The sequence below is a fragment of the Nesoenas mayeri genome (genome assembly GCF_963082525.1).
Source record: "Nesoenas mayeri genome assembly, chromosome: 12".
Lineage (NCBI taxonomy): Eukaryota > Metazoa > Chordata > Aves > Columbiformes > Columbidae > Nesoenas > Nesoenas mayeri.
Genome location: NC_137547.1, coordinates 18,843,743 through 18,858,663, shown reverse-complemented (window position 1 = coordinate 18,858,663; position 14,921 = coordinate 18,843,743). Strand labels below are relative to the sequence as shown.

The window sequence follows — 14,921 nt, the reverse complement described above, 5'->3', positions numbered from 1 at the left end:
CAGAGGGGCAAAATCACCTCCTTCGGCCTGCTGGCCATGTTCCTTGTGATGCAGCCCAAGATACGATTGGTTTTCTGGGCTGCAAGCCCACATTGCTGACTCGTGTCCAATCTTTCATCCCCCAGTACCCCCAAGTCTTTCTCTGCAGGGCTACTCTCAATCCCTTCATCCCCCAGCCTGTATTGATACTGAGGTTGCCCTGACCCAGGTGCAGGACCTTCCACTTGGCCTTGCTGACCCTCCTGAGGTTCACATGGATCCACTTCTCAAGCTCGTCCTGGTCCTTCTGGGTGGTGCCCCATCCCTCAGGTGTGTCAACTGCACCACGCAGCTTGGTGTCATCTGCAAACTTGCTGAGGGTGCACTTGATCCCACTGTCTATGTTACTGATGAAGACATTAAACAGTACTAGTCCCAGTACAGACCCCTGAGGGACACCTTACATTGAAGTTTCAATTATTGAATGTTATTTTGGATAATAACTTTTGTTGGTAAGCATCATTTCTCTGTCTATTTAGGAAATAGAAAGTTGACTGAGCTGACTTATGAAGTTGTTGGCTGAGTTTAAAAGTGTATTTTGTTTGTTTGTTTGTTGTTCTTTAATTTGATAAGGAGAGTTCAGTTTGGCAGCACAAGAAATATGTATTCATTCAATTTCACTAATGGAAATTGTTCAACTAAAGTAGCCTCATGGAATCATGTCTTGTCCATCCATTTGCTCCCTGCCTCGCATATATGTGCATGGATAGAGATATAGATAGACATACACAAACAGGTGCACACACCTGTTCCCATTTTGAACTCTGCTGGTTTTAGACTGTCTTTAGTCCACAAGAAGAATCAACAAAAATCCCAAGGCTATTCATATTTGACTGGAACAAAAATAACTGCAACAGAAAGGATTTTCCAGAAAGACTTGAGGGAAGTATGAAAAATAAGAGGCAAGTTATGTTCTACAATGCACATTTGCACAGTTCCAGGTGAAATTCCTGAGAAACTGGCACACTTTTCCAAGGCTATCGAACCCAGACACTCAGGAGCTATATACAAAATAGCAAGTAGATCTGAAAACCTTATTTTAGCCATCTCATTTGCAACCCTTTTTGTTAAAGATTACCTGACTTACTGTACTGTACTTACTGTACTGTAACTGATACTGTACTGTACTGATACAGAGGACACATACCTCTGTATCCCAAGCAGGATGAACTTACATGATGTGTGGTCTGTGGTGAAGTTGGCTTCACAGGTTCTGTGCGTGTCCGTGCTGAGGTGAATTAAGTGAAAGCAGTACAGAGGAGTCCCAAGTGGTGGCTTTGCAGTTGAGGGATGACACCGGTCATCCAGGAGATGTGAAACAATCCAAGGTGGAAAGGCAAAGAGCCGTTTTGTGGAGGGTGTTTTGCCAGGTGGAGACTGGGAGTTGGTGGAGCATGAAGGCTTTGAGGCTAGGTGTCTGCACTGAGGGGTATTATGCTTCTACAGACTACAAAATCTTTTTGGACTTTTTCAGCCAGCAGGCAAAACTGTCTATTGGATTTCCAGCCTATTTCCACTGTAGGAAGCTGTTTTATAGAGAGGGTGAGGTCATGGCCCTTTCTCGCTTTTTGGAGAGAAGTCCATCCCCCATGAGATGTTGGTTATTCACCCTTGCTTTCTGTCCTCCACTGAGGCTGTGTGTCGAGAAGTTATAGCCTGACCCTTAACTTTGATCTCCCCTTTAATTTTGAAAAATGCAGGAGGTCTAAGAAGGGATAAAGAACTAATGTGGAGGTTGGAGGCCTGGCCCTGCTGGAAAGCACGGTGTCAGTTATTGTACATATGTGCTAGCCCTCATTAAAACTTCCGCATGTATTAACTATTTCTATTTCTTTTTTTTTTCTTTTAATTGTTACTTCTTAGCTATTTTTAATTTACAATCCTGTATTTTTGTGAGGTTTTTGTTGCAGCTTTTCAGGGTTTTTTTACAAGAATTTATGTGTTACAGCTCTGGAACCTCTTTAGAGCACAACCACTTTCCCTGCTTGTAGGATAACAGGAGATTAACTACGACTGTGCCTTTTGTTGTTGCTCACACGTGGTGTTGAGTCATTTTCAGATTATTCTCAGGATCAGGTAATGATTAGGTGCATTGCACTGAAGGATTGTGTTTACAGTGTGTATCCAGTAGGGCTCTGAAAGTGCTGAGTGCGGGACATGTTCAGGACAGAACCGAGCTGCACTTCCTGGTCAGAATGCCTTTGGCCAGGACCTTTGTACATGTCCGTTCAGCATAAAACCAGGAAACAGTCGGGAGCCCAAACACGGGTGAGAGATGGCTCCTCGAAGCCAGATTGCTTTGCTTTGTAGTATAGCATTCATCATTTGCGGAGCAGAAGGTGAGATGACTTCTTATTGCTGTTGGGGAAGCAGCTGCATTAACAAGCTGAAGTGTACTGATTTTCAAAGGCAGTACATCTCAAATACTTTTGTTGCCAAGCTGCTGAAGTATCCTAATAAGCTTGATGCAAAAGTTACTGGGTTTGTGAGACGAAACCATTTCTGAGATGATTTTATGAAAACAGAACTTTCTGTCATTCTTAAAAGGCAGAAAGCAAAAACATTTCTGAATTGTCTAAACAAAATATTTTTAAGATCTTGTTGGATTATAGATTTAGAAAATAGTCGTGATTTTGACTGTTGCTATTTACTGTGAGGTTTGTTTTTAAGCGTTGTGCTGTTGCACAGTAACTGAACTGTGTTTTACCTAGCTCCAGCTGTCACTGGCAGAGCCAGCTGTGGGAGTGTTCCACATGAGTGTCTGTCATTGCACAGAAGGGAAAAGAAGACTGAACAAAATTGGAAGGAAAGAGCTGAAATCTTCTGAATTAAACAGTCAGTTAAAAATGCTTTTCATTGAAAAGTCTGTCTGATAATTATGAAGATGCATATTTTTTTTTTCTTCCTGATGTGTTACTTAGGACGGAATGATGCTGAGCCAGAAGTGACTATTGCACTGGGACGGCTCAAAGGGAAACAAACTATTGTGAAGGAGACGGACAGACTTGTAAATGTTTTCCTTGGAATTCCTTTTGCAAAAGCCCCTGTTGGACCCTTGAGGTTTTCCCCACCTGAACCACCTGAACCCTGGAATGAACTGAGAGATGCAACTTCTTACCCACCAATGTGAGAGTTCGTTTGTATATAGGACCTGCTTGTGTTTGTCAGTGTTGTCGTGTTTATTAGTGTACAGAGGTCTGGTATTTGGTAAGGAGCCTGTATTGACTGGTAGTGAATATGCTGCCAGTACTGAAGTATTTCATGAGAACTGTGGGACTAGAACGCACAAAGAATTCCTAGGAAATTCCTGTCTTAGGAATTAATGTTTTCTCATTATACTGTGCTGAAATAATTAGCTTTTTAAGGACAGGTATAGAGCTGTGCTGTCACAGCTTGCACCTCTCACTCTATACAAGTAACACAAAGTTTGAGCACCTTGTGGGAATTCAGGCTGTGGGGTACAAGGAAGTGTGTTTTCTCTGTCATTGTTACGTTGATGCTATTGCAGTTTTATCACTAATAGTCATGTTTCCTTTCTTTTGTGAAGATGTCCTCAAGATCTGTCCTTGTTGAAAATAGGTGAAAAAAACTTTAAAGAAAAACACATTCCATTCCGAACTTCTGAAGACTGTTTGTATCTAAATGTTTACAGTCCTGCTGATTCAAACAAGAACAAGTTACCTGTACGTAAACCCGTTGTACAAAGTTTGCACCTAATTATAGCTCCTAAGTCACTTAGTTGCTTTTGAAAATGTGATGCTGTATTTGCAAAAATAATGTTACATAAAATTCAAAGTGCATCAATCTAAAATTCAGCTCCCATTGAGCTTCAGTGATTTGGAGTTCTTGATTCTCTTCTGTTTTCTTCCTTTTTCAAATGGAATCTACCATGCAATGTATAAAAGTGTGTCTCACCCTTTTTCCTCTAAGGTCATGGTGTGGATCCATGGAGGCAGTTTTATATTCGGTGGTGCTTCTAGATATGATGGTTCTGCACTAGCGGCCTACGAGAATATTGTGGTAGTAATAATTCAGTACAGACTTGGACTCCTTGGATTCTTCAAGTAAGATGACCTATTTCACCTTTGTAAAAGTACTTCCTATCGTATTTAAACCATAGGTAGCTTTGTTTTCTGAATCAGCCCAACTTGTATACCAGCTTCCTGCTGTTAGAGTGGTTTGAATGCACAGAGTTTGCTGACATCAGGACTTAAGAACATTAAGAAATGCTCGTTGCATTGTCATTTGATTGTAGCCTGCTATCAAATCATAGTTGGGCTTATTTGGTTCCGGGTAGGATTTTTGTTCTTGCCTTTACTTCCATCCATTGCTGTGTAAAGCAAAAAAATCATATAGTGTAAAGGCCAGGAATCCATCCATGGGTGGGTCAATAAGCAATAGAGGCAAGTAAGTCAATGGGGCTTAGGTCTGACCGGGAAGGGCTTTAGGTCAGTAGGCTATACAGATCTTCCCTTGGCCAAATATGACACTTTGCACAAAATCTAAGTTGGTGAGATTTATTTATTCTGGTATCAGAAGAACTATTAGCCTTCCTGAGAAGCTGGCTTATTCTTTTCTTTCAGTACTGGTGATGAACACGCACGTGGGAACTGGGGATTTTTGGATCAAGTAGCGGCTCTTCAGTGGGTCCAAGAAAACATTGAACGCTTTGGTGGAGACCCAGGATCTGTCACGCTCTTTGGTGCATCTGCAGGATCTTGCTCTGTATTTGCACATGTAAGCATGCAGTGGATACACTAAAAATTAACATAGTTTAAAAAATCTTTAAAAACTCAATTAGTGTAACATTTTTTGCTTAATATGATTTTTGAAAGTAAGATTAATAGCACATTGTGCTAAATCTGGACCCTGCCCCTGTAAGCACATAAAAATGTGTCATTCTCCGCTGAATCCAGCAGTCTAGTCAAGTATAAAGTTATAGGATAAGAACCTTAATGTAGAATAAACTTTCTGTTCTTCCCTTCTTGGCAGATTTTATCTCCTATGTCTAAGGGTCTCTTTCATAAAGCAATATTAGAGAGTGGAATTACAATCCCTCCAGATAAAGCTTTACATCTCACAATAGATCTTAAGGTAAGCTCATTTTTTGTATTTTAAAGCATTTATAACCTAAACCAGGATATTATTTATATCTGATAATTTGCTTAAAAGAGAAAAGGAGAAAATCTAATTGCATATTATTCAACAAAGTTGATAAAATTTATTCCCACATTATACCTATAGTCTATTTATTTTCAGTCTCATTTGGTGTTGGAAATAGATTATACAGTTATGTGATTATAATATCTGTAGGTCAAGTTAAGTATTTTGAGTTACACACATGCCAAGCTGGGCATATGTTGATTTTCATGCACACTGTAACTTATACGGTAACTATGACGCTTATTATGGAAAGTTTTATTAGAATCCAGAAGAGGCATTCAGTTTTTATTCAGCTATGGTTTTTTATGCAGTACTTTTATTTGAAATTAATTATTAAAAAAAAAAACCTTTAAATTTAAAATTACATTCCTCTCTATAAGTACCTTTTCACTTCTCCTCCTGAAACATCAAGTAGTAATAATGTAGATATCTCATAAGTTGATTTTCTGAATTTTCTTTCCTTATTTGATTCATGTTACAACTTTATATTATCTCTATAGCAAGGTTTGTTATAGAACAGTGAATGGGAATACAGCAAGAAAGAGAAGTATGCCAGAATGATTTCACTTTGTGATCAAACTGTAGTATTTCTAGTAAAATAAAATACTCAAAGACCTATCAAGCTCACCTAAATCTGGCCTTAAATAAAACTGTTAACAGTACTGTGTATAGTAATTTTATGTTAATACATTCCTTAAAGACCACCTCACAGCTAACAGTTTTTGTCTCTGTTAATCATTTTCAGCGCATTGCAAGTATATTTAAGTGTGAGATGAGCAGCTCGCTCTCACTGATAAACTGCTTAAGGAACCAGGAAGCAAACGATATAGTCTTTAACAGTACGGTAGGTGAAACTTTACTTAGTAATATTTTTTTAATGGCACATTTGCAAAACTTTAGCTCAGCCTCTAACCAGAGTTCATTGCTGGCCTGTTCCAGAGTGCAATTTTCTTCATTTTTGTCAAAATACCGCCTAAATATTGAAATAATTTCACATAATTTCTGTGTAGAATTTTCAATGATGTGCTACAGTGCCTGTGAAGTTGTGAGCAAGACTGGAGCAACTTATGTTTTAACATCAGTTAGAAGCAGCACAGGATCAGGAAACGGTTACATTTCTCCGTGCTATGACCCAACCGGGCTTGCGTTTTATACTCTTGTACAAAACTATAGATTCGTGTTACAATGGCTGTAGATACTCAGATTTCTTAAATTTTTTGCACTTGGAACATTAAATGTGGACATTTTATTATACGTTTTGAAGGAAAAATGGGAAATACTATTAACACATAACTTTTTTTTCTTCTCCTTCAGGATATCACATTTCTACCTTTAGTTTTGGATGGAGTATTTCTTCACAAGTCGCCTGAAGAGATATTGGCTGGAAAAGAATTTAATGTAGTCCCATTTATGATAGGAGTCACCAACAATGAATTTGGCTGGAACATGAGATCTGTAATTTAGTGTTATTCTCTTTTTTTTGATTGATTGTTAACTGATGTGTCAACTGATGCAGGCAACTCTGAGAAGGTATTTCTGGTAGGACACCTTTCAAGTATGGCTGAAAGGGAAATATAGATTGTTGGAAATACAGACAAGGTAAACTTTTCTTGCATTAGGATTCTGTAGTGACCCAGAACCATTTGGTCACGAAACAGTGAGACAGGCTTCATCCTGCAGGTTAAACTACATGGGCACCCTCGGAACATTAATTTTATACCATATTTCCTTATCCTAAGTTTTTAATCCCTCACCCAGGCAAAGAGAGGAAAAAGAAGACTTATTACTTATTACTGAAAGAAAAATATAACTCATCTTTTCCCCAACAACATGCAGTATTCAGGATTGATATACAGAATGTTTAAAAATGTGACGTTGATCACCTTAAACAGGCTATTCCACCTGTCACTATGAACTCTGATGCTGGTTATGTCATTGCCCTGTGTTCCTCGTTACCATGTAGAATGATCTAGTGTTTGAAAATCTCATCTGGGGACAGAGTGTGGGCATAATGTGGGTGTCCAACCTATTCTCAATCCATAAATTCTTTCTCATATCAGTTCCATGGGTAACTTCAATAAATGAGCAGTTGCTATACAGAGCACAAAACAGCAGGAGGTAGATTTGTGTCTTTTCTCTTCTTCGTCCTCTTTTCTTCACTTCCTAAGTATCCATCTATGTAGTACAAAGTGTTTGTTCTAGATCTATGTAGTAATTGTGTGTCTCTGGGAGTGTGCTGGTACTGAGTCCAAGAAGAAAACTGTTAATTGAAATCTGTTGTAATTCATTTTGCAGACAGAAGAGTCATTGGATGTAATGGTCTAGGAGAGTAGGGACACTGCCTATCTATATTGCCTTCAGAGGGTTCGAATAATTGGACTAGAGACAGAGAGACCTTAACATCTCCCCTACCAGAGGGAAAATCAGCCCTTGAGACAGAGGAAGCTTTTGCTTCGTTTCTGCCCTAATGCTTTCTAATCTTAAGAGTTTCTCAAGAATATGTGTGTGGATTTAAGCATAAACTATATAGTATGAGTGGTTTCTGTAGAAGCCTTCCCCATGTAAACATTTACTGCAATAAATTCAAGCTTTTCAAGACAGCTGCTGCATCGTACTGCATTTTCACATATGATATGCCTCAAAGATAAAACCAGTAGTAAGAGTAAAGTGCAATAATGTAGTTCCAATGTTAAAAACATTGCAGAAGTTGAATGGCACTAATGACTTCTTTTTTTTTTCTTGTGCAGACATCAAAAATACCAGGTCTGAAGGAAATAGGAGATAAAAAATCAATCATTTCAACTTTAGAGTTTTTTCTCCCACTGATAGTAAGTATTGTTGCACTAGCCTAATTTGAGAAGTGAAATTTCTTTTTAATGCATATAACGGATTTGTGAAGCTTGATGTTCTCTGATTTCATGCTTGAGCTGTAGTGTTACCAAGACTATGCTCTGGGAAGAGTCCCAGCAAAGCTGATGGGACTACGGTGTGTGGAGTTACACAGAAACAGGATTGAGTAAGGCCTGGGATTTGAGGAAATACCTTTTTCCTTCTAAACCTCTGAACAAACATTTTTATCTTATACATTTGTATGTAGTATTACTGTAATGGTGTCCCTGCTTTTATGGTGTCTGGTTGATGGGTTTCAAAGCAGGATTTTTCAATATATTTACATTAAATTAAATATAACTTTTAAATAGTGACTTTGCACTCCTAGTTTTGAAATATAACTTCCAAGCAGCAAATTCCAATACTATAAACTCGGTCTTGCCCTCTAGCCTGATAGTCCATACACTTTTCAAGGACTCAGATAATTTTCTGTTGTTATTCCCATTTCTTTTCTCTTGAAGAAAAGAGAAACAAAAGGTATTATCAGGCAAAGTCCCTGGATCTTCGTTGATTCCTATAGAGTTTTAACCTATACAAATCCATTGCAAATTTGACCTGAGGTGGTTTGTTTGGCTTGGGTTTTGGTGTTGGCTTTTTCCCCCCACAAAAAATCTGAATAGGTTTTATTTGCCATTGTGGTTTCCCATGAACATGGGTGCTACCTTTGTGCCTTTGCAGAATGTCTGAAGTTTAAAAGATTACAGTTTTATTTGCTAATTCAGAGACATGATTTTTCTGTGTGTTTCTCGTTTTCCTGATTTCTCTTAGGATTTACCACCAGAGTTTCTGCCTATGATAGTGGATGAGTATCTAGGAAACACTGATGATCCTGCTGAGCTACGGGATGGATTTCTGGAATTATTAGGGGACTTAGGAATTGTCATACCATCCATTAGGGCACTGAATTACTACAGGGGTGAGCTAATGAACACCAATAGGATATTAAAACCTTTTGCTACATGCTGGATCAAACAATATAGACACAAACCCTGTTGTGTGTAGGCAGCACTTCTTGAGATTCCCACTGGGAACTTGAGGGTGAAGAGGCATATAGGTCTGCAGGACTGTGTGAAGCAAGTGTGTTTACTCCTTTATCCTTGTACTAGTGTCTTGCACTTGTGCTCATAGTCAACAGACTGAGAGCAGAGCGTGATGGCGCAAGTAAATGCTTGATAACTGAAGTATACAGGCTTAAAAATTGAAACATATTAAAGCAACCAAATTTGTCCTTTGGCCCAGTGCTACTTGGGAAGTCAACAGCTCTGTACTCTGGAGTTATTCTGGTATTGAAGTGTACACAAACCAGAACTAGAAAATAATTCGATGGTTTTTTGTTTTCTGTATGTTTTCATGGGGTTAATCTTTCATCTTTTTGTGTAAGTGCTGTGGGTTCTTCATTTTTAATTAAAAATAAAAAAAAATCTATTTGAATGTAACATTACGTTAAAAGTGTGGCCAGTATAAAGCTTGGGGCATATTTAAAGTAATATTTTAAACAGCTGATGTCAGCTGTGATTTACAGATCTCTTCCTTAACTCCCTAAATGTTACGTCTTCTAGAGTCTGGAGCTCCTACCTACTTCTTTGAATATCAACATCGGCCCATCTCATACGGGGATAGTAAACCAGCCTATGTGAAAGCTGATCACGGAGATGAAGTTGGGTTTGTCTTTGGAGGACCATTTCTGGCTGGTGATATTCAGCTACGCAGTAAGGAATAGAACAGTCCATGTTCACTTACAAATCACTCTCATAACATCGGCATTATTCTATTCAGTAGTGCTGCTTCCCTTTTAATCAGACTAAAGGGCATTTATTAACAGTGAGACCAAAGTATAACCCTTTCTCATGTTAGAATTTAACATGACTTTACTGTCTTCATTCTTTGTCCTGTACAGGTTGCTGTTTCTGAAGCACTCTATGTTGTACATGTCAACAATTTAGCCAAGAGGACATTTGCTCAAAAACATCACTGTCATTATACCAGCACTGTTGACGAATTTGACAAATAGCTTTGGCTGAAAAATAAATTTAAGGAAAGGTCAATGAAACTTGCAGGAGACTAGCAGAGTGCTTGGCAAGCAGGAAATATAGGATTTCTTCTTTCCTGAGGAATTTAAGCTAATGTCTCCTCCTTTCCAGGAAATCCTATGGGCTGTCAGGCCCCAGAGAATGTGGCACTCAGTCTCTTTTGCAGATGGTGTTCCAGTTGTGTTGATTAGAGCAATGCTTGGAACTCCAGTGTTTCACTTTCTGCACGAAGATCTAACAGTTAGGTTAAAGACTATTGTCTCCTATGACTCAATTAATATTTAAGCTTTTTATTCAAAATGGAACCAGTCCATTGGGGAAGGCTTAAGAGTGTACTCCTAAAAGTGCCTTTGCCTTGTCATTTTGGGCATTCTCGTAGGATTCTGGAAGGTCTGGTTCCTTCAGGCAGAATCCCACATTGCTACAGTCCAAATGAATGTGCCAGTCACCGAACGGTTGAATACAAGATGCCACATCCTCGGAAATATTATGAATCCAGCAATTTTCTTTAATTGCATATGCCTAAACGTATAATATTCAGGATGGCTTATCTTCTTTCTCATGAAACAAATCAGGGGCAGCTCTTATTTTGACAAAGAAATACAGAAATTCTACTTATTTTAAGTGATTTCACCATTTTTTTGCCTTTATCTTTGTCATTTGCACACTAGTTCATAGTCTGTTTCAAAGCCTACATAAATGAAAGTATTTCCTTTCACTCCACTGAACTTTGGAGCAATCCAGCTATGTTGTAAAAGCATTTCTCAATCTGTTACAAGAGCCTTTTGATTTTGTCGTTTCACCTCCTCCCCCTTACGTTATCCTGCACTAGAAAACACCATTTAGTTCTTTTTCTATTTGCCTGAATTTACTGAAAGCATTACTGTTATGGTTGATTTCAGTTAAATGAGCACACTGGTGCAGTGGCCATATGTGTGACTATATTTAAACGACCTTGTCTGGTATCACAATGAAGAAACTTTTGCCTAGTCACGCTGTGAACAATAGGGAGAATTTTCGTCCCACAAAGCCAAAATGAGATCAATGAAAATAAACCATGTAGCCCATTCCTTAAGTTGGAATGGGACTCGGGACACATGGGTTCTTTTTCCAGTTCTGCTTTTGGTTTCCTGTAAAGCTACAGGCATATCACCTTGTTTCCTGTACTGCAATTACTCAGTTTGTAGAATAAGGATAATTGTGTTCATCTTGTTCACAAAGAGTGCTGAAGTCTTCTCTGGATGATTGCTGTGTTACTAACATATTACAGGTACAATGCCTCTGTTGTAAACAGTAAGTTCTTAAAACCTATTCACAGGCTGAAATGCTCCTTCTGTAATAGCAAGGTTTTGATTTCTGCAACTCATAAGAGTTATTTAAAATTTTGTCTCTCAGGTGAAGTTACAGAGGAAGAAAAGAACCTTAGTAGAACTCTGATGAAGTACTGGGCTAACTTTGCTCGAAATGGGTAAGAATCATGAGATTCATGAGGCATAGGGAGTTAGCAATTCTGTTGATTCAGTCTGAACTTCTGGATTGAATCCCCTTGCAACTGAAAAGGACATTCACTCTCTCTTCATTGTTGTTTACAGAAATCCTAATGGAGAGGGTTTGGTTGAATGGCCATCTTACAACCTAAATGAAGAATACTTACAGATAAATCTAAAGCAAAAGAAAGCCAGCAAGTTGAAAGAAAAGAAGGTAGACTTCTGGAGAAAGGTGATGTTTGAAAAGACAAATAGCAAAAGAACAGAAAACAAGAAGGTTAATTCAGAGTTATAGTGTACAGTCTGAACATGCACATAATATGCAAACTATTAGGATAGTAAAAGAAATTACTTAAATCAATGTTCTTTTCACCTTTTCTTCACACTTTTCATAATTGCAATTATTTCAGTTACATATTTGTAATAATTCCAATTGATTTATTTCCCCTTTGTGATCCTTTACTTCTTCCTGGATTTGCATCTGCAACAGAAGCCTCACTTAATAAATTTGGTTACCTAATTTCCCTACTGCTCAAGTTTTTATGTTGCTTCCCCATGACTGAAGACAGACTGTAGCAGCAACATCATTTTAATAAAGTGAAATCAATAAAGACGGGATTTGGAGGTAAAACTGTCTTTTGATGTCAAGTGTATCAGCAATGGTACAGAAGTTTTAGTCTGATTTAGATACAGAAATGACTTCTATGGAGAAAGAAAGAAAAAAAAGAAACTAAAGAATGTTTTGCTTTGCAAGTCAGCTTGAGATAGTATATTTCTGACCGTTGTGATACATAATCTGTAACAGTAGTACTAGAATTAAGACTTCTCTCAAATGTTACAAGGGGGAAAAATGGTCTACACTACCCACACTTTTTTTCCTTTCACATTTATCACTAACTCCCTTAGAAGGATCAACGTTGGTAACGTTTTCACACTTTCTCTTTTCTGTGGTGCTTGGTGCTGTGCCCCGGGCTGTTCTCTGTGCCATCACAGTTCCAGATACTCCGTTTGCACTGGGTCACATCCCTTCAGTACTAGCACTGAAGAGACATTTGGTTGTACCAGAATTATTCCAGTGCCCTTACCGGCTGATATGCACTTGGACTGCCAAAAACAAGCCTTGAACACTTCAGTGTTGTCCAGAACTTCTTTCTCTGCTATGTCAGTTGTTTCCTATATCTGGCTCCCAGGCCGCTCCAGCTATCCCAGCCATATTGACCATACTGCTCACAGCACCATTATGCAGCTCCACAGATCCCACAGGGCACTGGACATCTCGTTCCCCCTTTTTGTCATCTCCCTGCTGTACCTCTGGAAGAATTCAAGATTGTTCATAGCTAATAATGTACTACAGCAACTACCAAGCTATCGCTTCTTTGTGAATTACTTTATTGGAAGAAACGGGGTGGGATTTCCTACATCTTTGTGCGCAAATTCTGTTGCCGTGGGAGGTCGGGTTAGGCTGTTAGCACAGCTGCTGTTTTGATAAGTAGGAATTCCTGTTGAGAATCTGTCCCTTCTCCTTTGTTTTAGCTAACATGTTTTGTGATGGGAATATAGTCTCAAAATAGCCTTGATAGATTTTCATTGCAGATAGAGTTTTACTTAGTTCCTGTACCATTCCCTTTAAAAGAGGCAGCATTGTCTGTATCTTAACAGAATATATGCTTATGTTGTAAGTGCATGCAGTGAAGGGCAGTGGAACCGATTCTTACACACAGGCACAGTGCTACAAATAAATCATAGTGGAAAATGTCAAAAGATTTTACTCCTGTCTATTTAGGGGTGAGAGCTGTGAAACTCAGTCCCATCCCAGAGACATCTCAATGTGAGATTGCCATGTGACAAAGCTTTATAAACTCTAGATCTAAGTTCTGTGCTTTCCAGCTTCATTGAATACTCACCAGAGGCTGAATAAAAACACAAACTGAGCCTGTTTTAAATGCAGACTTTCAACATTACTACCATACACACTTGAGGTAAAATCTAATTGTGAGCTCTTATGCAATTATGGGCCATAAACATGATACTTGTGTCTATTTTTCAGCTACTGAAATCAAGAAAGGTAACAGTGCATTGAAGTATAAAGAGGCATATATAATCTTGTTGCAGGATTATTTTTCATTGGTCCCTGACTTCTGCATTATTCACTGATTGAGAGTAAGCTGCCATATGTTCTCTCTTAAAATTCAATACCAAAGAGATGTTCTCTCTTAAAATTAAATGCCAGACGGGATTCAAGAATTCCACTTACCAGATATGTAACACAGATTCCACAAGTTTGTCTATTTCGCTAGAGTAAGGGTTTCCACGTATAGGTCATGCTTGTGGATCCGTACCAAGTATCTACAGGCAAGGCTGTAGGGATCTCAGATCCCATTTGTATATTTTCTTCTTTTAACTAAGATTGGCAGAGTTGGCAGAAACTGTTTTGCACTGGTAACATTTTCAGAGCGGCTGCTTCTTTGGGATTCTGGATGGAACATGGGCTGAGAGATTTTGCAAATCGTGTATTTGAAAGACAAGTAGTGAGTAGAACAAAGGAAGATTGAAGAGTAAGGCTTGGAAAATAGAAGAGTAAATGAAGGGGAAAAATAAAGGAAAAGCAAATAGGAAAGGACAGAGTGTAGTAAAATGAGTGAAGATCGGGATATAGAAAATAAATTGCTGATGGAGAGAATTAAAGTTTTTTTCAGCAAAAGGAGAGAGCAGCAAGCAGAGTGCCCAGCGTTTGGTTTTGTGGCAAAGGACTCCTGCAGGTTGCAGGTCACAAGTGAGCTGAGGTGTGTGTGCCCATGGGATGGAAGCTGCGACACAAGCAGGGATTCTCGCTGTTCCACACTGCGTGGAGAAAAAAAACAGAAAACAAGAAAATGTCTCCCAGTGAACATCTCTGCGTCTATGCAGCCATAAAAATTCTACAATGAAGTTATCGTCCCCATTATCTTGTTTGAAGCGCAAACTTGCCATGTTATCCCCTTTGCCAATGTGTACTGTGCACCAGCCATACACTGGGAACAGTACATTGGCATTGATTACAGCGTAGTGCTGCAACTCGCAGCTCTGTACAGAGGGCAGGAGCCTCCTGGTGACCAGAGAAAATGCCTGAGATAATCAGTGTGCACTGACTGTGTACACCTGAGGCCACCTGCCAACACTTTGCTCCCTGAGCAGCCCAGGTTAACGTTGACTGGGGTTACCTGCAAGGGCTGTAAAGCACACCTGTGCAGGTACACTGAGGGAGGTTGGAGTAAAGGTCACAAGCACAGTCCTAGTGCACAGGGGTACTAGCTGCATACTATGTGTGCTGAAC

General features: G+C 39.0%; 1 protein-coding gene across 1 annotated transcript in view; it reads left to right on the top strand.

Annotated features, from left to right (window-relative positions):
• Window positions 1-11,903, top strand: part of LOC308044790 (uncharacterized protein) — a gene marked incomplete at both ends in the record, with an annotated part of 55,772 nt that extends 43,869 nt beyond the window's left edge. Inside the window, 12 exons of the mRNA XM_080351660.1 lie at window positions 2,961-3,165; window positions 3,587-3,722; window positions 3,970-4,103; window positions 4,623-4,776; window positions 5,032-5,133; window positions 5,948-6,046; window positions 6,517-6,657; window positions 7,950-8,030; window positions 8,860-9,007; window positions 9,651-9,800; window positions 11,517-11,589; window positions 11,714-11,903. Coding sequence (XP_080207786.1) covers window positions 2,961-3,165; window positions 3,587-3,722; window positions 3,970-4,103; window positions 4,623-4,776; window positions 5,032-5,133; window positions 5,948-6,046; window positions 6,517-6,657; window positions 7,950-8,030; window positions 8,860-9,007; window positions 9,651-9,800; window positions 11,517-11,589; window positions 11,714-11,903 — 1,613 coding nt within the window. The remainder of the gene's footprint in view (window positions 1-2,960; window positions 3,166-3,586; window positions 3,723-3,969; window positions 4,104-4,622; window positions 4,777-5,031; window positions 5,134-5,947; window positions 6,047-6,516; window positions 6,658-7,949; window positions 8,031-8,859; window positions 9,008-9,650; window positions 9,801-11,516; window positions 11,590-11,713) is intronic.
• Between the last annotated feature and the right edge of the window lie 3,018 nt (window positions 11,904-14,921).